The sequence below is a fragment of the Callionymus lyra genome, chromosome 10 (genome assembly GCF_982586985.1).
Source record: "Callionymus lyra chromosome 10, fCalLyr1.hap1.1, whole genome shotgun sequence".
NCBI classification, from domain to species: domain Eukaryota; kingdom Metazoa; phylum Chordata; class Actinopteri; order Syngnathiformes; family Callionymidae; genus Callionymus; species Callionymus lyra.
The window spans coordinates 25,121,179-25,149,164 of NC_141827.1; the positions used below are offsets into that span (position 1 = coordinate 25,121,179).

Sequence of the window (27,986 nt, forward strand, 5' to 3'; positions counted from 1 at the left end):
ATCCATCCATCCATCCATCCATCCATCCATCCATCCATCCATCCATCCATCCATCCATCCATCCATCCATCCATCCATCCATCCATCCATCCATCCATCCATCCATCCATCCATCCATCCATCCATCCATCAATCCATCCATCCATTCATGTATTAATCTATCCATCCATCCATTCAGTAATCCATCCATCCATTCATGCATCTATCCATTCATTTATCCATCCATTAATGCATTAATCCATCCATTCATTCATCCATCCATCCATCCATCCATCCATCCATCCATCCATCCATCCATCCATCCATCCATCCATCCATCCATCCATCCATCCATCCATCCATCCATCCATCCATCCATCCATCCATCCATCCATCCATCCATCCATCCATCCATCCATCCATCCATCCATCCATCCATCCATCCATCCATCCATCCATCCATCCATCCATCCATCCATCCATTCATGTATTAATCTATCCATCCATCCATTCAGCAATCCATCCATCCATTCATGCATCTATCCATTCATTTATCCATCCATTAATGCATTAATCCATCCATTCATTCATTCATCCATCCATCCATCCATCCATCCATCCATCCATCCATCCATCCATCCATCCATCCATCAATCCATCCATCCATTCATGTATTAATCTATCCATCCATCCATTCAGTAATCCATCCATCCATTCATGCATCTATCCATTCATTTATCCATCCATTAATGCATTAATCCATCCATTCATTCATTCATCCATCCATCCATCCATCCATCCATCCATCCATCCATCCATCCATCCATCCATCCATCCATCCATCCATCCATCCATCCATCCATCCATCCATCCATCCATCCATCCATCCATCCATCCATCCATCCATCCATCCATCCATCCATGTATTAATCTATCCATCCATCCATTCAGCAATCCATCCATCCATTCATGCATCTATCCATTCATTTATCCATCCATTAATGCATTAATCCATCCATTCATTCATTCATCAATCCATCCATCCATCCATCCATCCATCCATCCATCCATCCATCCATCCATCCGTCCGTCCGTCCATCCATCCATCCATCCATCCATCCATCCATCCATTCATCAATCCATCCATCCATCCATCAATAAATCCATCCATTAATGCATCCATCCATCCATTCATTCATTCATCAATCCATCCATCCATTAATGCATTAATCCATCCATCCACCCGTCCTTCCCTCCCTCCATCCATCCATTGCTAGCAACAATTTTACACATGCTTAAAAAAAGATAAAAAGGAAGATTAAATAAGAAACTGACACAAACAAATGCACATGTGGTGATGTGGCAACAGCGTAACGAAGCAGCCATGGTAATTGCAATTACAATGTTCTGACACCGGGGGCCTGAAGCAATATTTTCAATCAACACCGAGAACCCCCTGGTGGACGTTCAACGTTGACTAAGTTCATCAATAGATGCCAGTGTTTAACAGTAGCATATCCTTTATGAATGCGTGGAAGAAAGTGTTTGTTTGCCGTGTGACTCTTTGGCAACCTTCCTAGGGTATAGTGGGATTTGGTCCAGCGCCCTGTCTCCCTGCTTTCCTGAAATGAAGACGGAGATGCTTTCCTTCTTTCATTGGGATGGTACAGAGCGTGAAATTAAGTCTGTTTCTCGAAGCTCTACAAAGAAGACGCAGGGATTGTGGGACTGTTTTTTGTTTTTTTAACATTAACGCTTGTTTTTCTCAGACTACAATTTTATCCGATCAGATTAAAGCTGTAATGATCAGCTGATAGATGCAGTGTAAAGAAGTTTATATAATCGCCATTATGTAACAGAAACATACAACAGAACGTGTGGAATATTTATATACATATCTCAGCTAACATCAGCTCCAGCAGCACTAATCACAGCCATTAACTCCTTCCAGCCGCGAACACACGCTGTACTTTCAGACGACCTCAGCCCAGGCAGCCGCGGCAGGAGATCTTCAGAACGCGTCTGCACACAACATTCACTCCCACATACATCCACACACACATTCTGCAGGTTGCTATGGCTGTGAGTCTGTTGCGGCAAATCATTTTTAGGTGTGAGGATTTTCATGTTGCAGCGAAGGTGGCGATGCCCTAGATTCAATGTGAGTATATCCAGTTTGTTTTAATGCTTTTGAAATGGATCGTCAAGTGCTTGTTTAGTTGTGTTACGGCAGCTGCATATTGATGTCCTGTCAGGAGGTTTTCATGTGCGAGAATCCATTTATGTGAGAGTGATCTGTGGGCGTGTAAAACATGAATATTGAGCCGCTCGGGGACAACAGGAAACTGCTTGAGATGAAGGAGGAATATTAATCATTATTTTAATATTAGATTGATGCTCCAGAGCTGTGCCTGTCACTCATTAAGCTATTGCCCCCCACGTCCCCCTCTATATATCAATTTTATGAGGAGAAACCGTGGCTGTCTCGTCCCTTGCAAGCACAAATTGACACCTCACCCATCATACCATCTGTTAGCATCTCCTGGCTGTCACACAAAGAATAGTCGAGACTTGCATGAACAAACAGGTAATTGGCAATAGAAACAAATAATGCAGATTATTCTAATATTTCTATTTTTCTCAATAGTTTGATTTCTCCATTTTCTCAAACCCTTCCTTGCCGCGACTGAAGAATCTATACTTGAACATTGTTGTTGACTCAAACAACTGCCAGCTTGTATCGTGTCTTTTTTTCTGAACTGGGATCTGATTTGGTACAACTCGTAGACAAATATAGAAGAACTGTTTTATCCAGACAGGAATTTATATGCAGTCAATCAGCTGCAATTTTTGGAGCTTGTCACCGGGAATCAATTGTGCCTTTGTCGAGGCTGTGATGGACCGTGTGACCTTAACTGTCAGCTTACGACAGGTTGATGGAGTTTTCTTTGTAGCCAAAAACCTCCTGTGGCTAAAGCTAAATCAACTAATCTAACTGTTATACTAACTATATATACTGTTAAAATATATGTGTGAAATAACTAAAAAATCTCATATTGTAGTTTATTTAAAGTAGCCTTTTTCTATGATGAAATTTATGCAGATTTGGCATTTTTTTGAGGAACTTCAAAATAAAATAATCTGAAATAATTTTTACTTCATGGATATTTCATGGTACTTAGCAGATTTTTTTTTTTGCCTTATTAATGGGGTTGAGACCATTAGTTTTGTTGTGCAGCAGTCCGGTTGATACAACCTTATTGGACGACCTTATACTTCATTGAAAAATGTCAATAACTTTGAATTGGTCAAGGTCAAAGTGGGCACAAGTGGTGCGAAAGACCCCCGTGAAAATTAAAACAAATTCAATTTTGAACCATATTGACCATATATATATAACATACTAAGTAATATAATTTCCCAGAATTTCAGCTCCATTAGCCAATTATAAGGGGGCGCAGAGGGACGCAGAAGACCTCTATGAAAATTTAAAAAGGTTCAATTTCAATGAAATTCACATCATATTTTATACATATAACATAAGGGGGATTTAATACTGCATAATTTCAAACTAGAGATGCCTCCTAGAAATGTGTTCAGGACTGATTGAGAGCTGCCAGAGAGAATGACACTGTGGTGGCTGAAACCCAGCAGCAAGCGTGGCCAGTTAGCCCAGCAGGTTGTAGCATTGGTGCTATTATTGCCAAGGGCAACGCCGGCAAGAAAACATGTGCAAGAAAACAAAGAGAAAATAGTTACATACCTGCCAGTTATACCTCACAGCCAAGCAGTAAATGCATGAGATAGATCAGAGAGTCTGTCAATCATCTTGAAAGAATATCAGTCTCCATTAAGATAACATTCAGAGGTGGTCCCAAGAGTGCGATGAATTTGTTGCCATGATTGGAAATTGTGTATCTTGTTGGAATACAGAAAAGGAAATCATGTTGTTTAGCCATTTCCTGATCCAGGGTGGAGAAACCATTTCCGTTTGCTTCTCGTTACAACCGTATAAAAGCCAAGAGCTTGTTGCCGAGCACCCTTAATCCACAGGCACCACTCTTGAGTCAGATGCTGTATGACCTTGAAAAACAAAATTGATCATATATGGAAAAAATGGATGTACATTTCTACAGTCTAGTTTTTGACAAGTGCAACCTATGATTGGATAAAACAAATAGTGATGTTTTTTAGATTCTTACTAATTTGTATATATCAGAACCAATGGGCAATTAGTAAAATGTATATCACAATACCACAAAACCATTGTTTTCGGGCCTCCCGGTCACATTGACCCTGAGATAACTCAGTGATTAGGGATCGCACTAAACTCACACACTGAATACAGTGACCATCTATCCTGGTCTAAAGGATTGATTTTGACTAATAGGTTCCTTCCAGAATATTTTTCACATTATTAATTTGCCCTCAGAGGCTTAACAGCTTAGTCAATTGTTTGATAGAAATCTAACAATGGCTTAGTGAAACATTTGCCACTAAATGTGGAAAAAACTGATACTCTGGTTATTGTGCCTGATGATAAGGTTCCATGGTTGAGTCAGTACTTGGGTGACAAAGGGCAGTCGGTCAAACTGAGCCTGAGAAACCTGGGTGTTGTATTTGTCAATCTATCTAATAATAATGTCACTTCCTGAAAATGGATTTGTAGAGACATTAGAAAACATTGTCAATATTTTCTATGGTTTCCTTTTGTTCGGAGAGATTATAGCCACATATTTTGACTGAAAGTACTTCCCTTAAAAAGTACATCTTTTCTGGGTGACTACCATATGGAGAGTAAATTTTACTCTAGTCTTGTTGCTGCACAAGTGTGCAAATCATTTCTAAATTGTGAGCAACATGTGTCAAACCCAAGGCCTGGGGCTGAATCCAGCCTGCCAACTCATTTTATAGCAGGAATATCTCTTGGAATATAATATACGATAGCTTTCCCCAAACTGTGATGCAAATGTGATAAGAAGACTGTCTCTTAACAAACTTCACCATGGTACGGTCGATGTTAAAGTTTGATATATCATGACTCTTCACCGCAAGATGCTTCAAGCGAAGATGAAAACAGACTGATATATTCTGTTGAGACTTGACTTGTGACCTGGGCTTTACCTTGTCACCTTTTGTTGAAACCCCAGTCTTTAGTAGACCCCCACAGTCCTAAAAACCCAGTGACTCAAAACCTTGTCTGACCTGTGTTTACCATAGTATTATATTTTAATTCAATTGGATTCAATATTTCTCCTGGATATTAAAAAGTTCATTTATTTTTATTGAAATTGAATCCCAAAATGTGTTTTTCTTTTTAATATTTTTAAATAATTGAATTAAACTAAATTAATATACTCAATATACATTTCTTGAAACATAGAGTTTGATATTTGCAATCAAATAATTAAAAATAAATGTTCTAAATTCAATACTTTTTAATTGGTAACCTTTTAAATTTAATATACAAATGTTGGTATAATAGACAAGACAATAAAAGAGCCCCATCCTACTTGATCAAACTATCAACCAATCATGGTAGCACTAGTATATGAATAGGTTAAAAAAAAAATTACTTTTTTAGAGTGTAATCATTAAAAATAATTATCATTTCAATATACAAATGATTGAATTCAAGGATTAAATAAAAACAAATGCCATTTTTTAAAATAAACACATTTTGAATTTGATTATTCAATAAAGAAAATCAAACTGTCAATATATAAATTATTAAAATCAATTGTCGTCAGAAAATAATGAAAGACCAAAAAATACAAAATATTATTTCAATAAAAATAATTAATTAAGTTTCAACATTTGAAACGTTACATTCAATCATTCAATATTCTGATGGCACTGATCTTCTTTCACATGTGTGCGTTTATTTACTTTTTATTAAATGGAAGAATGAAACAAGGCATTTCCAAAATCTTGATCTTGATAGTTGCAACGTTTACTTTAATCCCAAATATAACAATTAAAAAGGATTTAGTTAATAAATTCATTGACAGGATTTAAAGATATGTTGGTGACAATTTTTGTAAAAAGCTTTTTGGCCTAAAAATGATTTAAAAAAAACGTTTATTTGCATTTAATTTATGTGACTCAGTTTTCTTGAGTAACTTTGGATTGTGAGCAGATGTTTATACCGGTTGAAGGCTTGAAGACAAACCTGGGGGTGCAGGTTCAGATTTGCACTTTCAGCCTCATTACGCGCATTTAACCACGGAAATAATGACGACTCATTATGTTAAGCAGGCCATCTCTCAGTGAGAAATCCTACCTGAGCAACTTTTGCTTCTTTTTTCCTGAAAGCGAGCCAACGTCAGGATGGATTACACAGTTAAATGTCCTGACTCAACGTGTAATCAAATATGTTTCCCTTTGCCTTTTATCATGTTTTCCAGGCGCTTTGTGTTTGCGGAATGGAAATGGAGTTTGTGAAGTATAACAATGCACCACATGCAGTCAGGAGGCAGTTCATTTTGGCACGTTAAAGCTTTGTGACGTGACGCATAGGATCGGAACTTTCCAAACCCATGTGGAGTCAAATATTTGCTTCATCAAACTCTTGACTTCTGTGAGACATGTCGGATTATTTATCTCATGCACTCCGAGTCTCCTTCAACACCCAGGCGCACCAATGAAATCCATCTTTCAGATCGTTACACTCATCATTGGTGAAGGGACACTGGAAGCATTACAAGTCTGCATTTGTTACTATGGCTTTAAATTCTAAGCTTTAATTTAATTTGCTATGACATGTTCTTTACGATAACAGGCATTGGTTGCCCAACGTTAAAGTGAAAGACGTTCAAATTGGAATTTAACATACTGTACTCTCCCCGGAGATGTAATGAAACCCATTGTAAACCCTTATGACTGACAGATCTTTGATGAAGTTCACACTTGTGTGTTGCTAAGTGATTCCTTTTTTCTATTATATTTATTATTTCATATCATTGTTGCACCACATAGCTTTGCTTTTTCATTGCCAAATCTCATGTTTTAGCAGCTCTGCATTAACACTCTGCAACTGCTGCAGCTGTCACGGTTTCCCAGCCAACCATCTCTTCAACTTATGAATGTACCTCTTGTTTTTTTTTGTCGTTTTTGTATCTGATGAGTTAAGTATTGAATCCCAAATATTAACCGCTAACATACTCAAGCTAACATCTCGTCTCAGATTTCAGTTTTAAGTGTACTCCATTAGGCTTATGTATACTTTCATTGAGTGTGTTAGATACATATATTTTTTAATATAATTTGACTACTCTACTTTATATAATGTGACACCTTTATTTATCATTTGAAATCTCATTAGTATCAATTGTAAAGCACTTACGAGGAATTAGATGATAACTGAGGAACACATCCAGTTCATGTAGTGACCTTTCTATTAATGTATCGATATTTTATATATATATATATATATATATATATATATACGTATTTAATGTATATTTTAGGATTTAAAAAAACCCCATAAGGAATAGTATGTTTTTCCTTGTTTACCTCGTAGCAGGATTGGAGAGACTTAAGTGCACAAAGCCGACTTCACAGAAGCTGAAACTCATGATAATTCCTTGAATTACTAAAGTCAAATCTAAAACAGGCTTTAAATTACCTTATAATGAGAGGAATTTAGCATCCGTGAAAGTTAACAGAGATCCACAGACCATTTATTGATAGTAAGTATGTTTAGCTTTGTATTTGACTGGTAAACCCAATGCTTATTATTCTGTCAAAGTCAGGGAAGGAGTCATAACTTTCTACAGTACAACATTCCTACAGTAGATATGAAGTGTCACGTGGGTCTCTCTGTAATATTTAATATAATCTCAATAATAAAGTTAAGGTGTTATCTCACACAGTAACTACCAAAAGGATGTAGCTGAGATGTCCACACACGCCTACCTTTTCACAGTTTTTCTCATGGAATCCGAAGGTGTTTACGGCTTATCCCAAATTTGCAAAAACACCAACAATATCTAAATTAAAAGATTTCTAACACTTATTCAAGAAGCAAAAATAAACCTAAAGTGGGTCGCCAAGGACTCTACTGTATACCTAAAACTTTGACAGAGGGAGACAACTGTATGGATGTTTTTCAGTGTTTTTTTTTTCAAGCATTACATTTTTTTTTGAAAGATTGCATTTAAAGATGTCTATATTGAAAATTTGATTTGATTTTTTATTGATTTTTTTTTTTCAAACGAACAGATTCATATCTAAATATACAGTTATATGATATATATAGATATTCTTATTGTGAAAACAATATCGATACATTTAATGCATACAAGTTAATCTTTTAATGTAACTTAAAATTTAACATTTTGCACTTGTTACTGTTGTTTTGTTGAAATGCAATACTAATCTTTTCATTTTCCCTCAGATGATGTTTCATTGTTATGATTAATTATGAATCAAAATGATTGAATTTAAATACAGTAGCTATTTAATAAGATTTTTGTAACTGCAGGGATAATCATAATAAAAAATAGCCAACTCTGAACTATATACTGACTATAACTACCTTTTGTATAACTACGGCTTTTAGCAACATTTTTATTAAGATAATTAGCACAGCCTCAGATAAATTATCATTTAAATAAAAACAATAAAAAATTCTGGAAAACAACGACAAAGAAAGTTAATTATGTTTTTTACTTAAATAAACCAAAATATCATAAAAATAGTTTAGTGAGGTATAATTCTTTTAACTTGCATACAAAAAAAAGAATGTAGGAGGAGTAAAGGTATTATCGTCATATCATGATGACAGATGCCTTATTGCCTTTGAGTGTATGGAAAGAATCCAGGAGGAAGAAGATGTTCCTCGAGGCTGTTGCCATGTCCCTGCCCAGTGCATCTGTTAAGGTGACCATGGGGGATCATTAAGACTCATAATTGTAAAATTTTCATTCTGCAACCTTGTTTCTATGACAGACAAGACCAAGGCAAAATGCTGACCACAGCATTTGTCCATGTCACCCAAAGCCAAAGTAGGCAGGACCCGAGAGTTAATACAAGCAATTGTATTATACAGAAACACAAGTCTGCAATTTTTTTAGGGATAGAATGCAGGATAATAAAGTGGTCAGCTGGTCAGAGCATCTGGTCTTTCTTTCATCTGGCTCCCAGGAGTCCGCCAAGTCCACATGCTAGCACTGTGTGGTCCAGTGAAAGGACGAGAGTGTCAACTGTGCAACTTTTGTTTTTCAAATCATTTCTATTGACGAAGTGACAAGTAAGCTTTTGTTAAAAACATTTGTAAACATTTCATAAGGAGATCTGTCATACAGTCATCTTCTACTCACCATCATATCGACTAAAGGTTGAATTATTTTTATAGTAATCTTCTCGTTTTAGAGTTATAGACAAAAATGTAGCGACTGAAGCTCAGTTGTCTTCGACTTCATCTTTGTTCAAAAAGACACTTAAAAACATCCAGATACCTCCATACTGCTCGTCTGTGATGTCCCTCTTTTATTGAAGCCTTGACATGAGGAAAGTCTTCAAGTTGATGATTAAATCATTAAATATAGGGGTATCATAGTTTGGCAAGGGCAATGTTACGCAATTGTCTTTGGTTCGTAGTTTTGTATCAGAAGTTTCCAAAAGAAAATTAAAGTACTTTTCATGCAAATTCACACTATTTTACTAGCTAGTCACATGACCAGTTTACTCTATTTAGGGCCAAAAATTAATTTTTGTCATTGACTCTGACATCTATTCATTCATTCTATTAACCTTATCTTGAAGAACTGAGTGACCTCAGCACTTGGACAGCACATACCTCTACCAAGGAGTCTCAAACAGACAGTATTTGTTTAATCGCTACAACAGCTACAACTATTTCAGCTGTTAAACTATAAAACATTAAAAAAGTTTATTTCATTGTCATCATTTGTTGGAAAATCCGGCCTCTCCTGGAATTTACAAAGTTAAACAATGAGGAAAAACTAATGAAATTAAAGATACCTGTAATTGTCAGAGTTAGATGAAGCCACACAACTAGCATTTGTAACCAGTCAGTCTGAAGCTAGCATGACTTACTAAATTCCTGGTGTTTGCACATAGTGAGACAAAGATAAATACGTCAAAGCGCGCTTTAAGGTGATTCTTTAGAACACAACGCCTCGGGGAGAACCTGGGGTAGCAACGATCAATCGAAGTGAGAAAAGTGTAAACACTTGAGGATATGTCAAATATTTACTTGGTGATAAGGCCTTTTCCTTTGGAAAAAAAGTAGAATGTTTCCAAGAACCTGTTAGTAACGTACTGAAGTTTTTGGACAAATAGCCAGTAAACTTTTAAGTAGTTGCACTTTAATTCCATGAACAATCAACCGATGGTGGTCCAGGAGTAAACAAGTTATATTTCTGTTTGGATAAAAACATCACATAATTAATATTAGCTTATGCTTATTGCTTTTTAATTTTGAACTCGATTGCAATATTTTGTAATTGACGCACATTTACAATACTAATAGAACAAATACTACATTACAGTTATAAAATGATACATGTTCATATGAACTACTACGAAACCAAGCTACTGTATTCCTCCCTGTAGTTTGAGTTACACTCAATATCATTGCCTGACATTTATAATTCATACACATATTGAATTACCTTTTTTAGCATTTGAAATATCTTTATCGTTAATATATAAGACGAAACAAAATTCATTTAACAGTAGGTGGCAGTAGTGTCCTGGAACACACACAGACAGGAGGTCATACTTAAACAACAATTATGATGGTAATTCTAACCCAATATTGAAGCATCTCTACCTTGTCAAGAAGAACATTTTCCTGAAGTTTGAGATGTTCTTACTGACATACAGAACTTTAATAAACCTTAAAGCAACAAGATTCACCGTATGTGAAATGAATGACGTCGGTTTTTATCTTCGATCATCTTTGCAGCAGTATCTACAGTAAGTGTAAAATAATAAGTTTTAGCTTTTGAATTGTCATTAGAGCCATCTGTCCAGGTGAATTCAGAGCTGAGCTAAAAGGAGTTCTAAAACTATGTTGTATCATTCCGACAAGTTTAATCTCTTCTTGTTTGGACTACTCAGAATTCCAACTAGTTGAGTTCAAAAAGTATGTAAGTAAGTAAGTAAGTAATATTTGTAAAGCGCTTTTCCAGACCAGGGTCACAGAGCACTTAAACAATCAAAACAATACCCAATAAAATATATACTTTAAAGGTCAAGATAACACTGAGAACAACACAGGAGTCTCAGAGAATCGGTGACACTGATGACTTCTTGCCCAGGTCTCTTGTAAAAAGGATTTCTCTTTTAAACGTCTGGTTAAATTAAGGTCATCTTATGCTATGATATCAAAATTGATCTCCTATTGTTGCTTTATATGAAGGTTTTTGGTTGAATGAGCAATCACTCATTGGACCGCTCACATTAAACTTCAATGGTTATTGGTGATATAGAATATAGTTTTACTTACCAAAAAAAACTAAAGTTAACTAAGTAAAAAGAAAAGAGTTTTGTGGTATTGTTTTCAAGATATTGAAAATCTCAGATGGGTCTGAAGAGTTTGATCACAGTCAGGAACGGATGGTTTGAGGCTGGGATTGTTTTTTCTTATCTTACCTTCTGCATCTTTTGTCTTTGATAAGTTTTTACTTTATTTTTCGACATATTTTTTTATTAGGAAACTATCTCAGGTGAAGAGGCGTTATAAAAATGCATACCGCGGCCAACAAGCTTTTTTCACATGACTCCATAAAAGCACCGAATACAATTCAATTAAAATCTACAGTTATGTTTCAAGAATTGTTGTCATTGAAAAAATGTCCTCAAAGGGGAATTGAACCAGGGCCCCATGGCATCAGCATTACACTAGCTTTAAAGTTTTAACTTTAAGTTTTCAACGCTTAAGGGATCTAGTCACATGTTGAGTGATGCATTTTAGTAAATGGTGATTAGTTATTTATTTTTTTCTAGTTCTTTGAGCTGTGCAAGTGAACAGCAGCAGTTAGAACAGACCTTGCAAAAGTTAAGAGTTTTTTAAATTGCACCATTTTTTGAATATATAATATTTTCTTTTTACTTTGAATATTCTGTTTATGGAGCCATTTTCAATAATTCTTGAAAAGTTGTAAATTGTATTCATTTTTAAAATGTATTAGCAGAGGTAATAAAATAAAAATTAATACAACGTGCTACAATACTTATATAGCCTTGTAAGTAAGTAAATAATTTATATTTATAGAGAAAATCAAGGAAAAGCCTGCACAAATAAAAAAGTTTTTTTTTACCTATTCAACAACAAATACAATTCTGTAACCATTAGCATAAATAAAGGTAAACAAGCTATTACTATCAAACGTATTCTATATTAACATGAAGTCGTTGAATTTTGTTATCTTTCCTCCTCCTCTGTACCTTTCCATGATAATCCTCTGAACCCCCCTTTAGTTTAACCTGCGTGTTTGTCTCACGTCTTGTGTTTGCACTTTTATTTCCTCCAGTATGTTGCGTGTAAATGACAGTTGATCGTTTGCGTCCCTTCAGTGAATCTGGAAAATAATCGTCAGAGAAAGTGAGTTTGTTTTTCCTGCCTCATGTTTAAAACATTATTGACTCATCAAGTGTCATCATCACTTGTGATGAGGAGGCAGCGGTTCCCCGACACCGTGTGACAGGATTACACGTTTGCCTCTCGGTGTCGTCAGAGCAGCCCTGGCCTCCCACCCGTGCTCAGCTCCTCTTTGCTCTGCACCAGAAAAGGAGCATCCTCTTCTCTCTCTCTCTCTCTCTCTCTCTCTCTCTCTCTCTCTCTCTCTCTCATTCCTATCATCTCCGTCTCTCCCTCGCTCTCTCCCTCTGTGTCAGTTGGTGCGTCCTCAATATGAGGTTAGCAGCACCGGCAGTCGCTGCAGCAGGAACCAGAGCTTTTCCTTCATCCTTCCTGTAGCTTCACCTCTCGCCCCGAAGAGTTGAAACCCAAGCTTTTCACCTGCTCTGATATCGTCTCCTTCCCTCGCTCTCTCTCCTCTCTGTAGTGATGTGGAGGACCAACATGTAGAGACGGACGGCGGAGGCAACAGCTGAATAGCAGCGATGGGAAGCCACTCATGGAGAGGATCTGGACTGAAGCCGTGGTGAGCCTGAATCCTAAAGGACTTGAAACCGTCATCTTCTCAGGACCGCATCTGACGCTCACCTGGATGCTCCCAATTTAGTTGATTTTTTTTTTCTTCACTTCCACCAGCCGCTTGAATTCATCTCCTGCTGCTTCTGAAGACATGTAACAGTTTGAGCCCAGACAGCCAGAAATCAACCGGATAGATATTTTTGGGGAAAAAAAAGTGACTTTAATTCGATTTCTTTTGGGATTTGAAGATGAGATCGTCTTTTTAATCGACGAGCAATAAAGAATCCCGTTTTTAAAAAAGAAAATAAGAAAACTCAAGATGGGGGACTTGTCTAACAGCGATTTTTACGCCAAGAACCAAAGCAACGAGTCCCACCATGCGGATGGCTTCGGCTGCTCCGTCATGGAGCTGCGCTCCTTCATGGAGCTGCGTGGCCCGGAGGCAGTGGTCAAGATCCACGAGGACTACGGGGGAATGGATGGACTCTGCAAACGACTGAAAACCTCACCCACAGAAGGTAAGTCTTGACGTTCAAGACTCATTTTTTGTGTTATTTTTCCCCAGTACTAGAAGAAAGTGGTAATAGATCCACACATCTGCTTAAACACACACAGGAGAGACATTTACATGGACTAATAGAATTTATTCTCACAGAGCAAGTTTGACACGTTCTTTACACGTCAAAATCTTGCTGTGGACATTTCACGAGCTGTCACATTCCCTCCCCCACTCGTGCCTTCACTGTCACAGAAAATCAGCCTTGGCCCTCAGATCTGAGGGGCAGCAACAGATTGATCGTTCAGGCGTTCACTTGCATTAGATTCCTTGATTATTAGAACTTTCTCAGATGCTGATGTAGGCAACAGGTCTCAAATTAGACACAACTCAGATTTCTGGTGAAATAAATGGGTGAAGAAGAAACATAAATTGAAGTGATGGAAACAATTTGACTCCTAAAATGAGGGGTTCAGTGATTTAAAAACACGTTAATTTTGGTTAATAATCAACACAGTTTCAACAGCAAAGCAATACAAATTGAAGCTCAGGTCCACATATCATTTAAAGTTGGCCAGCAAGAACTTTAAATTGATCATTCAACAAAAACTAGGAAAGAAATCGAGAACAATGTTTTTAAAATATAGTTTTATAGAGCAGATTCCTTTATATTTAGTACCAATTAATTTTATTTTGAGACAGTTATAAGCTAAACACTCTTAACTTTAAAATGGTCTTCACTTTAAATTGAAGCAAAACATAGACATTCTTTTTCAATGATGTGTTAGAGAGTGCTAAGGTTATGCCTGATGGATCATAACTTCTACCCCTTAAAAAAAGTAATTGAATCATAATTGTTGGAGAAATGCCTTCTTGAGAATTCTGCCCCTGTAAGGGTTTAAATTTCATATTGCTTCTGTGATGTGAATTTAAAGAAACAGTGTCTTTGTAGTAGCCATAAGTGACAAGCATGACAGGTACTAAAAATAGTAGAATGGGTTTAAACCAGGAATTTTTAAGAATAAATTATACTTGTATCATTAAATAACTAAGTTTAACAATGAAATTAATAGAAACATTGAGTAATGTTGTGCTAGACATTGTCAATGGAAATTGTCAAGATCCTGGGTAAAACCATTTTTATGATGATTTTGTCAACCTTAATCTCTTCTTTCCTCTCAGGTATTTGATTGGTTTGAATGACAAGGAAATTGCACCAATGAGCCAAACTACGACAAGTTATTTTACTTTTTTCTTTGAAGTACTTTTACCTTTACACATTTTATTCTAAATATCTCCTGAAAAGAAGCCATTATTGCAGCATTTAAAGCAATTTATGTTTACCCAGTATTTCACTTTTTTAAGAATGAAAACATTTGCATTCGTATTGATCCTTGCTTCATCCCGTTCTTTTATTTTATTTTTAGATGTTGATTTCATTAATATATATATATATATATAATCTCATATAATCTTCTAGTGGCATAAATTACAGTCTTCCAGGTGTTTCTATATTGAAGTGCGTGGGCTCCCCTGTGTGCTGTGGTTACTGGACTGAACCACAGAAATATGATCATGGTAATTATCTTTGATGGTGTTCTATAATGCCCGCTGTCATCAAGTGAGCTGAGTGTCATGTGTATCGGTCCCGAGGGTCCGCGTTAGATAGTAAGAGGCCCCTCAGCACGGCTGACCTATGAGGCCGCGAGCGCTTGCATGTGGTGACCCTTTCACGTGATACCAGTATTTCATTATTACTGCATCATTCTTCATAAATGCTTAATAGCTACGCTAGTCTAAGGAAGTGAGACATGAATGAGTCAGATACGAATCGTTCACAGCATGAGGCCGTCAAGCTACATCCAACTTGTGACACCTTTTGTGAACTGGATAATTAAAGCATATTTATATTTTCCGATCTACCAATTCAATGTTTTCTCTTTATGTTATAAAATCTTAAGTTTGACCAAGATAACCACGACTTTAAAAGGTAAAAAGTAATGTTCGTTGAACCCTTGTGTTGTCTCTGGCTCAAGATGAACAAACTTCCAGAAATACAAACGCAGAAGAGGTTGTTCACCTGGCAAGGGATACCACAAACACATTTGTTTTCGGGTCTCCGGGTCACTTTGACCCAGAAACAACACAAGGATTGATCATTTAACCTTTTTTTTTGCATAAGGACACAAAGTTCATAAAACAAGACTAACGGATAGCATTGATAGCAATAAAGTTAAAGCTCAAGTTTTCCGGTGTTTAATGAGTTATGAAGGGATTTCAATTGAGTTTAGGTGTGTTTTTGAATATGATTTTGTAGAGCATTTTTAGTTTCAGTTGTGGAATGGTTACTAGTCCAACCACACTGGCTAATACCTGGACAGTGAAAAATCAAATGAATCATCTTCTTTCATGTACAAAGTTGAAAAATCCAGTTGCATTGTTAAACATTATTAAACATTCAAAAATACAGTAAAGTCAAACAACTGCCAGATTATGAAAATCTTACCTATCTTGGAACAAATATCATAATCATAGCCCTTTTTAATTTTTTTTACAGCTATTAAATCAAAATAAAACAGGCCACTTTCATATAAATTAAGTTGCGCAATGTTTACTTCTTTCATTCATCTACATTTTATCTTAAAGTTTCTTAAATGTTCTCTCATATCTCAGGTGTTTAGGTACCTATTTATTTCCTCGTGGTGGATTGTGGGTTGAGAAACGTATCAGTTCCCGGAGTCATGAGTCAACCAGGGGACGGATGGGATGTCTTGACTACACCTGAGGAGACATATGTGCTGATTCTTGTTAGATAGTGAGCAGACTTGGTGGTGTATGTGCTGACAACCCTATTTCACTCACCCTCGGAAAGGTACTCCAGGTTCTTCTGAGCAAACCAAGACTGTTTCGAGATTGAAAGAGCTACATGTGCTTCACAGTCGAGTTCTGGTTGAAAAAAACCACACATTCTCAAAACTCATCTCAAAATTTTCCACCCGGTTTAATTTCTATGCATAGTTTTCTCATATACCAACATCTATCTTTTCGTTTTTCCGTCCTCTGCCCCCGATTCTATTTCTGTTTTTCTGGTCGGTCGCTGTTATCCCAGTGGGCGAGTGTACAGCATAGCCTAAATAGACCTGCTCCAGATCCATAACCTTCTTCATCCTCCACTCCCACCTCTTAATCTCATCTCACCACGTTTAAGAAGCCGGATCTTCAGAGAAAATGTTTGGTTTCTCATACAGATTAAAACAAATCTTGGACATGTTTGCTATCGTTGATGCTGTAGACTCCCAGCATACGATGTTGATAAAAGACAGTCTTTGGGTTTTTAAAACTCTGTGGCTCCTCACGGCGTGACAGTAGTTGATGTTGACCAGATGACACAATGCTTGCATTTCTCTAGAGAAGGCATTTATAAATGACTCTTTAGTAAACAATACAATGTAACCTGCAGTAGTTCACGGAGGAGTCCGCTTTTTTCTCAACCAATTTCTCAAGACATTTTATGATTTCATAAGTAGAAAAAAACGCAACGATAAATACATTAAAAAGTTAAAGTTTTGTACAAACACAATGTCAAACCTTATGTAGTTGGTTATTCAACAAGACTGTCAATTGTTTTACTATCTTCCTTGTCAGAACGATGGAAACTAGAAACACACACTTTTTGGATTGCACACCCTGACCAAAATGTTGACTTTAATAGCATTTAAAATAAAATTGATACCATAGATAGTCTCATTTCGGTCAGTTCTTCTTTAAGAATGCAGTAGCGGTCCTTATCCAGGTATCCAGAAATCAACACAATTTTGAATTTCTATTGAAATCCTGATGATTTGAGTTATTTGCTGGCCTGTTGACGTAGATAATGATCATGAGCATACGATAATTGACAACAGATTACATTAAATGTGAATAATTAATTCTCAAAAAATGTTAATAAATAAATACACACACCAGTGGAAGGAGCAGCTGTTTTACTTAAACATGATTTATCATAGTGTTAATGGTAGTTGGGTTTGTACTTGCCTGTGTTATTTAAATATGTCTTTCGCCCAAAATGATGACTCTACCACTAGATAAGTTCAGTGACATTATCTGAAGTTAGAAACATAGTTTCATTACCATACGAGAGAATTAAAAGAATGTTAAATAATTTAATTCCGGCTTTGATGAATCAATGAAATGAATGATTGATTTTTAAATAACCAATTATTCCTTTAAAATCTATCCAGCTTAGCTAAATAATATAATACATAATATATACCTTAAAACAATGGATGATGAGTATTTTTTTTTATATAAAATATAATTTAAAGAGTGTGAATAATATTTGTTACTTATATTTATAATAGTGTTTATGCTGAATAGAAAAGCAAATTACATGATGTCATGAAAAAGTGTCTTATTTTTGAGTGGTTCGAGGTTCAAACTAAAAGTGCTGCATGAATTATATAATTAGGTTATGTATGTTTAAATGAAAATCTTGTGGCTCCTCGCCTCTTTGCACAGCAACAGCTGTCCAACTAGAACTATTTATTTAAGAGAGCAGGTTTGTTCTCACTTCTCCCAGTTTTCTCTTCATCTTCATTCACCTGAAATGCATTTATTTTCATTAACTACATTTCTATATTAACTTAATTTTGGGGCATATATCTGTGAAGCTGTACCTGATACAAAGAAGTAGATGTAGCAATATATAAGCAGAGGAAAAGTACATTTTTGCATTTTAAATCCTTAAACAGCTTTCACAGCTCAGCTCCCAGAAACCTTCAGGGGAGAACATATTTGCTTTTGCTGCTCCTCCTTTAAAAAAGAACAAAAAAAACTTCAACTCTTCTTTAATTTCCACCGACGAATGGAGAGTATTAAAAGATTGAAACGATATAAAGATAAATACCTTGTGAGACCAGGTAATGTGGCTCGTAGATCATTATTAGTGTTCAGACTTTTTAGACTTTTAAGGAAGGAGGTTGGTAAAAAATGTTTAGATATCATACACAAGACAAGACTGCTGCATATAGAAGATGAGAAGAAGACTTTGATGATTTGATGCTGAACCAAAAATCTCTATTAAGTACTTTTATTAAATACTTTGTTACCAGCACTGGCCTCATGTCATTCGGTTGGTAACAACTAAATGACATGTCCAGGTGTTTAAACTGTTGTGTTTTAACTTTGTATACAGTTCTTGAACACAATTTTGTGACTCACAAATGTTTAGCAAAACACCTTTTGAATCACTTTTTTATCACAATAAGAAATCTATTTCAACTCAAAAAGTGTTTTCCAACTCCACTCTTTCTTCATCTGGCCCCCTCTCGGTGAACTCATCACTGCTGCTGCATGCATTCAGAATAGTTTATTTTCGATAAACTTTTTCATTTTATAAATCACTAGAAAGCTCTTGTTTTTCTTTTTTTTTTGTGGAACTGTTTTTCAAATGAACTACGTTAAATCAATAATTATTAAAGAGACAAACTCATGTGCACGTGCTCTATGTTTGGGCGTTCCTATTGAAAAAGTTCTGGGGTATATGAACCTTCCCTTAATAAAGGCAATTTTACACTAGGAATAGGTCAAATATTGAGCTATCGATACCAAGAAATTGCAGCTTATGGATCTTTCAGCATTTCTTTTCTGCATGCATTCAGTCCAATTGTAATTTATGTTTAGTTATTTGATTTTTCTTTTGTGTTACTGTGAATTTGGGCCATTTTTGTCAATTTTCAAGAGTGTATTTTTTTAAATGAATCCGTCACATCTTAGCTATATAATAAATGTTATTGATGATGTCATTTGATGTGATGCAAATGTCCTGCGACCCGCAACATTTAGATCAGGTCAACACTTCAAAGTCTCAGAAATATAATGCTAAAGTTTCTTAGCGGTTTTAGTTGTCATGGCAACACTAGGAGAGGATTAAGTGACCGATCAAGTGAATTAATGATGTAAAAAGGTCATTTTCTCTATTTCATCAAAAAACTATTTGTAGAGCATGTCCATCCTTCACGATCAGCCTCAGATTTTTTTGGTGTGTGGATATAGTGAATTAAAGTCCCTCCAGTGATAAACCTAGTTCCCTCGTCACACCACTGCAAATGTATTCCCTTCTGACACAAGCTATTTATTCTCCGTCCCACAAGGGATCGCTCACATGAAGTGCTGTCTCTTTAATAAGGGCAATTACTCCTGTTCTGCACCTCCGCTCTTGTCTTTCGTGTTTGTCCTCCTTCTCCACTCTGAATGAAAGTTCTGGAGGGAAATTCACTTTATCTCACGGTAAAGTCGTACTCAGTTACTTCTGTTACTTATCTGTTGAAATGCAATACATTTAAAAACTATTCCCCGAAGATGAAACATAAAATATGTAATACGAGTCTTTCATAGTATATAACAACTTTTTTGTTTAACGTTCATTGAAGATTTTTTATTTATATTCTGTCTTTTTAAATGTTCCTTTAGATTAATTAAATTAATTAAAATTCCCCTGGGATAACACATCTGTTTGAGCTATCCCTTTTGTTGCCTCTAGTGACCCAGAGAAAGAGAAAACAAATCAGTTTGTAGTATCACATGTGTTATTTCAGGGTCAAGGTGACCCGAAGGCCACAAAACAATGACCTTCACCACTGCATATGGATTTCTTGAAGCCAGGGAGGTTGTTCACCTTGACCCAAAGGTAACACAATGGTTACCACAAACACTTTTGTTTTCGGGCCTCCGGGTCACCTTGACCCAAACCTTACACAAGGGTTAAAATAAACTTGAACAATTATACAACATTTACTCATTGAAATTAACTTAAACTTAGTATAAATATCAACAGGGTTAAAGTATTGTTAATTTTAAAATACATTTCAATCATATTACACATTGACATCTGAGATTTTTTTTGTATATTGTTATAAAACAGGTATTTGTAGTCCAGTACAGTACACGGGGCCTTTTGCACCCCCTGAGAAGAGTTCATGTGGCCCACAGTATTGTAAGCTGCAACTTTCCACAAGGAAACAAATCTTCTTTAACATCACATTATTTATGACAATATCATGGACTCAAGCTCCTTAAACGTTTAAGCCAACTCATTAAAATCTCATCTAAAAATCATCTAAAATGTAAAAGATATCGGTGCTTTTATTTTAAACTTCTTATGACTCCTGATTCAGTGTCGCTTTTCACACTCGTTGTTCACCACATTCGTTTTTAATTCATCAAATGTGGGCCTCGTTGGAAAGAGTTTTGATGTTTAAACTGTGAAAAGTGTTTGATTAAAACTTAATAACTTATTTTAATCCACATTGAATTTCTAATTAACAATGAAGAAATAAAATTGGCGTTGGCAGAGATTACTTTGACTTGGCTATAAAAAAAACCCCACGGAAACAACATTTTCTTTAAAACCACCTGCATTCCTTCCAGGTGGAAAATTAAAGCAAAGGAAAATTCAACTTCAATCCAAGATCTGGTTCATCCTATATGTGATATTAAATATCCCAGTTAGAAACTCACCACTGAAAGCAAGATGACGGCCGTGGGCATCAGTTTAGCTGTATTGTGGATGTAAAGGATTGAAGTTTACAACACGTCAGCACATATCCTGTGTTGACTTCTCTATTTCATCCCTGTGCGGTGCGATCGGGTGCGAAGCATGGCTTCTGCCAAGACAAACACTTTCTCCTCCGGGGGGCTCCGCGAAAGATACTCGCTGCTTTCACGACTCCTGGATTTAGAAGTGACTTGGCAGCGATCAAAAAAAGAAAACCCGAGGAAAGCGTTTCCGAAATTTTGCCATTTTCAATCAAGTGCATAAATATGATTTTGTCTGAAGGGGTTTGGAAAGACTTTCCGTTTCCTCTATGGTTTCCTTAAAGGGATGTTTTTTTTTTAATCATTGACTACATTTTTGGGATATTCAACATATTTTAATATATTTTTTAGCTTCTTCTGAGTTGCTTTTGGGGCACTAGAATAAAAACTATCACAGTAAGAATAAAGTAAAAGCAACATGATCATCTTAAGCACCAGTGTTGTAGTGGTTCTGTTCTACTTTTCCCCGTCTCGCCTGGTCCCTGGCTGGAATAGCGTGGTCGCGAAAGCATAATGGGTTTTTCTTTTTACTCTCAGTGACAACTGTGTGTCAGAACTCAACTTTATCTATATATCACTTTAAAAAAAACAGCATTTGAAATAAAGTCCTAAGCAAGAACATGAATGTGAGCACAAAATGAAAACAGTTAAAACACTATATTTGTAAAATAAAACAAAATAAAAGTAAAAAAAATGTTGTTTTGAGAAGTTATGTGCATGAGAAGCAGAGGTTAGAAGCTAGTGAATGGCTATACTTTCAAAAGACTTAGATCAGACGTTTCAGGAAGAGGTCCACATTTGATCACGTGAAAACGAGTGGGGGACCAGAAAATACCAAGAGTTAGTTCATTCAGAAGTTTAGAGTATCAAGCGTCAATACCTATTCCTTCATCCAGTTCAACGGAAAATGTCTCACTTTTTCCATGAAATGAGAATCAACACCTGTTTAGGTTTGGTTAGGTTAGGTAGGTAGAACTTTATTTTTATAAATTGTTTTTTTTCCAAATCATCCACAGCAAATACAGCGATTTTTCATAAAAAATTATCAAAAGAAAATAAGAACAAGAACAAAGAGAAATAAAGAGAAAGAACAAGATGATATAATCTAAGTCTAAAGATAAAGATAAAGAACATGGATCAAAGAAAAATAACAAAGACAAAGGATACAAAGATTAACATAGAACAGAACATAATGATACTTTTACTCCACTCCTGCCCCGAACTCAGAATTGTACAATTTAATAGCCCGAGGAATGAACGAGTCCTTGAGTCAATTAGTTTTGCACCTGGGTCCAACCTCATTCTGCTTCTCTGCTCACTGATGACAGTGTTCAGAGGATGACTGTCATCAGTTTAGAATTCATAGTTAGTTATTATTATGTCCTCAAGGGCCGCAAATTTGTATCATCTGTTCTGTGATATTTTCATTTAAATATGTATTAAATTTTCAGCTAACAACAAAAATAAACTTTCTATTCACAGTTTTTCACCCCAATACCAGGATGTTTAGCCATCCCGAAAGAAGGATCCGTTGGCTGTGAAAACCTGTTCTGCATGGCTAAAACATGCTCGATTGAAAGATACCAACAGAGTCATTGTTTGGCCTTTTAATTCTATTAGTCCTCCTGATTGATTGTGCGTGCGTTGTTTCCCTGTAGCTCCTGGTCAGACTGACACTAAGGGCCACACTGCCCTGTGTAGATTTCCCTTAGCGGTCATGACTATTTCATGACTTTCACTGGTAGTTTTGAATTTTAATGCCCGTCCGTATTGTGTGCAGAGCTTACCTGAGCCCCGGGCGAAACCAGAGACAGACACCCAGATGGGAGATAGGAGTGAGAGATTGACTTTCACTGGTAACAGTGACCAAATCAATCATATTAGAAGTTTAATGGAGCTTCGGATGAGAGCCATCGGGTCATATTTATAACCTTTGTTGTAAGGAGTTTATATTTGTATGTGAACAGGCTACGGAGATAGACCAGCAAGTTTTCCCACTTCACTCCACCACCTTTTCGCGTGAGTCAGGAGAGCACAGTGGCTTAACTCACCCACTTGTGCAGCTGCCCCCACAGACTCACTCTCACACCGATGATTGTTTTATTCAAGCCGGTGAAATGCCGAGAATTAAAATGTTGAGGCATTTTCATTACCCACACTCCACTTCTTTGTGTCATGATTTGATTTGACATTTTCTGACACAGAGTCTAAGAGTATAGTCACGTCAATCTTTTTTATTACTGCATATATTTAGATGAAAAATAGCTTTTTAATGGAAAAAAAAAACAGGATCCTATTTTTCCCTTCTGACTCATTTGTTTTGAGATTTAATGTTTGTTTGTTTAATGTTTGTTGGGTAAATATGCTCAGTATTTGTATGTGTTTGTTTGTACCATAAACACACATTTGCATGATTCTGTTTTTTTAAAAGATAAAACATGTTTTTACTATCCAGAATGTTTGGCAGCAACAACAACTGTATCAGTATAGTACAACTCTTTCAGTCGTATGTTAGATTCTAACCAGGTTGTACATATATTCAAATACTCACTAAAACCTCTTTAAGTAGCTTTTATGGTTTAAAAATTATGATTAATCTTCACCGAAAAAATACTCAGTCATGCCAGTCAATTTCCAACTGCTTTTACGTTCTCCCTGAAAAGCATGTGGTTCACTGCGATACGTTGTTGCTTCTGATCAGACATCCAAACTGTTTGAACCTTTAGAAAACAGCGTGTGATATCAGTTAAAGAATCTCTGTTGTTCGCCACCAACAAAACTGAAACAAACATACATTTACTCGCCTTTCTTTAATCAGATTTTCTTACGTCTGCCTCCATTTTTTTTTTCCCTATAAATTGTTCACATTTATCGTCTCTAAACACGGTCAACTTGAGCTCTCGTTGGTCACATGACACAACTTGGTTGACTAGATTTTCCCCCCTTTGAGTTTGCTTATAGTCTTAGAAGCATCATCTTCTCTCAAAAGGGAGACAAACAACTTGTAGCAGCTTAGGCTATTTTGTTTTCCCGTTCAGCTTCTTGCTTCTCACCACAAACAAACAGCTCATGTTAATATGTTGTGTACATTAGTGATCAATAAACACTTGAGAGAAATGTCTCTTTAGCTATTAAATTCCTCACCGTGATCGTTAAAACCATGTGTGAAATGTTTTTGTTTTACCAATGAGGCCACATAAAACCTATGTGCTGATGTTGTATGTTTCTTACTTTTTCTTTTTTTTATGTTAATTGAATTTTTATTTACAAATAAGAACATGATTTGTGCAAAATCTGTGCAAATATTAGAAACAAATGTTACCAGCCCAGCTAGGAAAATAATAAATAAATAAATAAAAGAAAGATTAATTAAAATTATAAATATATATTCCCATATATAAATATATATACATTGATACAGTATATATTTATGTTTTTTACCGAAATTATTGTTATAGTTAAGTATTTAATGTATTTAATATACAGTTTCCTCTACGATAGAGTGTAGATACATAAATCTGGAGATGTGATACATATCACGATACAGGGGCAACGGTACGTTATATTGCGATACTGTAAGAACAAGTTGACTCTGGTGTTGCAGAATTTATAGACCACTTGACTCTTGATGAAGTCGTAACTGTTTTCATTTTTTTAGAAACCAAATGTAAAAAAATCATCTTGCAGCTGCTGGAGTCGACTGTATCCTCTCGTCCTCAGTCATTGCTCGGATTTAAAGATTCCTTTAGATGCGGAGGATATAATGATTGCTGCAGTTGAATTGCAACTAAAAAATAAAGAAACAGCATGAATATTTGCACAAACTAAAATTTGAACTACAACTATGTTAACACATAAAATATGATTTGCAAGAGTAAAAATATATATATATATATAAATGTTGGATCATGCTGAAAGGTGTCTCATGTTCACTGACGACTGTACCTCAAACCAGTGACCGCTTCTGTGCGTTTCTCCATTAACAACACACATGTTGCGTTCACGAGGTTGTGGACATGAGAGTCGCTGAATAATGAGTGCAGTCATCCGAGAAAACTCAGAGCCATCCAGGTTAATCATAATTTACAACGTTCACAGAGGTCCCTGTGATTTTTCTGTCTTCGTTTCATCCCTCCTTCATTTAGTCAGCCTCCTCGTTTCGTTTGTTCTTTAGCTTCAACAACATTTACGCTCTGAAGCAGCGCGGCTTCTTCTGCCGTCACGTAAGAAAGCTGTGCTCAATTATCCCGGCAAATGGTGTCATCATTGTCGCGGTCATGCTGAAGGACTTCATGACACATTTCCTCATCACTCCATCGTCTAAAAAGAGCACGATAATTATCTACCTATTAGCTACTGATGGCTTATTATTCCAGGAGTTAGACAACCTGGCTTTTTTTTTCTCCCACGAAAACATCCTCGGACTTATGACTTCTTAACTTGGTTCAAATTCTTTAAAAATGGTTGACAATACGTTTATTTTTATGGTGAATTCAAGTTCCTACAATGTCTGTGAAGATATCATTGTGTAACAAACATATCATTACAAATTAAATAAGTTCAGAAAATACTGTAAGCATGAGGTTGAAGCTGCATTTAATTTGTCAAAATTAGTCATGAAATCTTTATTTTAATACTTAACCTTAATCTTTGAAATATTTATTTATTCATTTATAAATGATATTCATATGGTTTTTATTAAAACGTAGGTTTGAATATGGGTTACATGAATGGAAAATAAATGAATATATTTATTATTTTATCTTTTTTTTTTTTTAAATCATTTTCAAATACATTCTATTTTTGGGTATTTCTAGTAAACCTGCTGCACAAATGTGTGTTTACTCTTCCAGGCAGCAACACACCTACACAACCTCACGCACACACTCAATTCAAAAGAATCTCCAAGGTTTTGAGTGGCGTGTATTTCCAGTGGGATGCATAGTGTTTCCATGGAGATCTATTTTTAGCCACTGGGAAGAAAAAAAAAAGGAGCCTACTGCTAAAATGTGCTATCATGTTCCTCCTTACCGAGGAAAATCAATTTGCCTGCATACACAAATGATGTTTTGCTTAAATGAGCAACATAAAAACGTGTGCGTGAGACGAGGAGGAGGTATAAAAATAGACCGTAGTAAAGCAGCTATTTATTTATTTATTTTTGGGAAAATAATACGGTTTTAATCATGAGTCTCTCCAACTAAATATTGCCTTATCTCTCAATATATAACCATTTATTAACGTAATTTTGATTTAGTATTCAAACAAGTTGCTTTTTTTTGCCTTTAACTTTCCATTTTAAGCAAGAAATGTCATTCAGACACATTATTGCTTCACTCATGTCAAAGATCTGTTCTCCGTCTGTGCTTGTGATGAGTGTAACTCTCTGTCCTCCTCTCTTTTGTAATTAACTGTAGAACAGAGACTTCTTTTAGCACTCTCAGTCGCTCCTGAAATTGCCGTGAGTCACACAGTACCGCCGTGGTTTGTCTGTTCCTGCCTGAATGTGCCAGAACTATTTGATGGGGTTGAGGATTTAAATGGACATTTTAGGCAATAAGGACGATTAGAAGGAAGAGTTTTCAAAAGTATTTATTGCTCCACAGGAATATTATGATGACTTATATTTTGCTTTTAAACTTTAAACGAGGGTTGATCCTTAAGCATATTAAAGGAATGAGTTCAGTTTTTAAAGTTGTTTTGAAGGATTATCAGAACTACAATAACCATGAATAACGAAGTATAAGATTGATGATGATTAGTTGTAAATATTTGAAAGAATAACCTAAATAAATCCCAGCTCTTTAGATTGTGATTTAATTGTTTAATTTTTGGCTTTTCAAAGGTATAAAAATTGATTAGAATGTCCACCGTAACTGATTCCTTGTTAGAGCTTTTGTGTCGAACTTAGGGCTTGTGTGCCTCGCTTGGCTTCACAGAAAATTATATTTGGCCCACATCATAATTTAATTTTGAGATCGAATCAATGTAATCCTGTTCTGCTTTAAGTCCCTTGCTAACTCTTTCCCACTCATCACGTGGAGACTTCAAGGATCCACAGGATGTGATTTGGGAAATTAGAAAAAGCCATCTGGTTGAAATCTGGTGTGTAATGGTACGAAGTCTGGAAGTCTCAATGAGCCTTGAATATAGATGGAACTGCTCAAGATCAGTGTTATTTATTATATGTATTATTGGACCAGAGATATTAGCTACATGAGGCCCCACGAAGTGGACAGTGCTCAGAGTATAAATACTTAAACATTTTTATTTATCTTGTAAAGAAGTTCTCAGCATTTTGTTTAAGTAGATAAAAGTATATTATTTTTATATTCAAAACCTTTAATGATATGGTGTCACTGTTACATGTCACATTTCTCTTCATATAAAGAACAGTTTGGTAAACGTTATTATTTGACCAGAGAATATACATGTTTTGATCCTAAAATATATGTATTTTAATGGTAGGATTTATCATAGGAAAACACCACAAAGTCAAGCTGATGATTACTAAACACTGAAAATGATTTTCTTTCTCTGTCTGGTCGAAGATATAGAAGCTTTTATTTGGAAGTTCTACATGAGATAAATCTTGGTTCCTTTAATCTCGGTTAAGTTTGTACACCTTTGTAATAGACAGATAATAACAATCTAAACTAAAACTAGTTGATATTATTTCATTTTTGTTTTTATGTTCTACCATTTGAAAGCATTTTACAGGTTTTCAAACTATAATTTATCATAGATAAAAACATAAATATGTGTTCAATCCACACATTGAAC

The 27,986-nt window shown here is 35.8% G+C and overlaps 1 protein-coding gene across 4 annotated transcripts in view; it reads left to right on the plus strand.

The window, feature by feature from the left end:
* The first annotated feature begins 1,987 nt into the window (after positions 1 to 1,987).
* The window catches only part of atp2b2 (ATPase plasma membrane Ca2+ transporting 2), a 66,028-nt gene continuing 40,029 nt past the window's right edge, over positions 1,988 to 27,986 (plus strand). For 3 of the 4 annotated variants that reach the window (XM_087801674.1, XM_087801675.1, XM_087801676.1), the window contains exons 1-2: positions 1,989 to 2,140; positions 13,020 to 13,629. In XM_087801674.1, coding sequence (XP_087657800.1) covers positions 13,431 to 13,629 — 199 coding nt within the window. In that variant the 5' untranslated portion in view covers positions 1,989 to 2,140; positions 13,020 to 13,430. Of the gene's footprint in view, positions 2,141 to 13,019; positions 13,630 to 27,986 lie in introns of all 4 variants that reach the window. The other variant, XM_087801677.1, reaches the window with a different exon arrangement.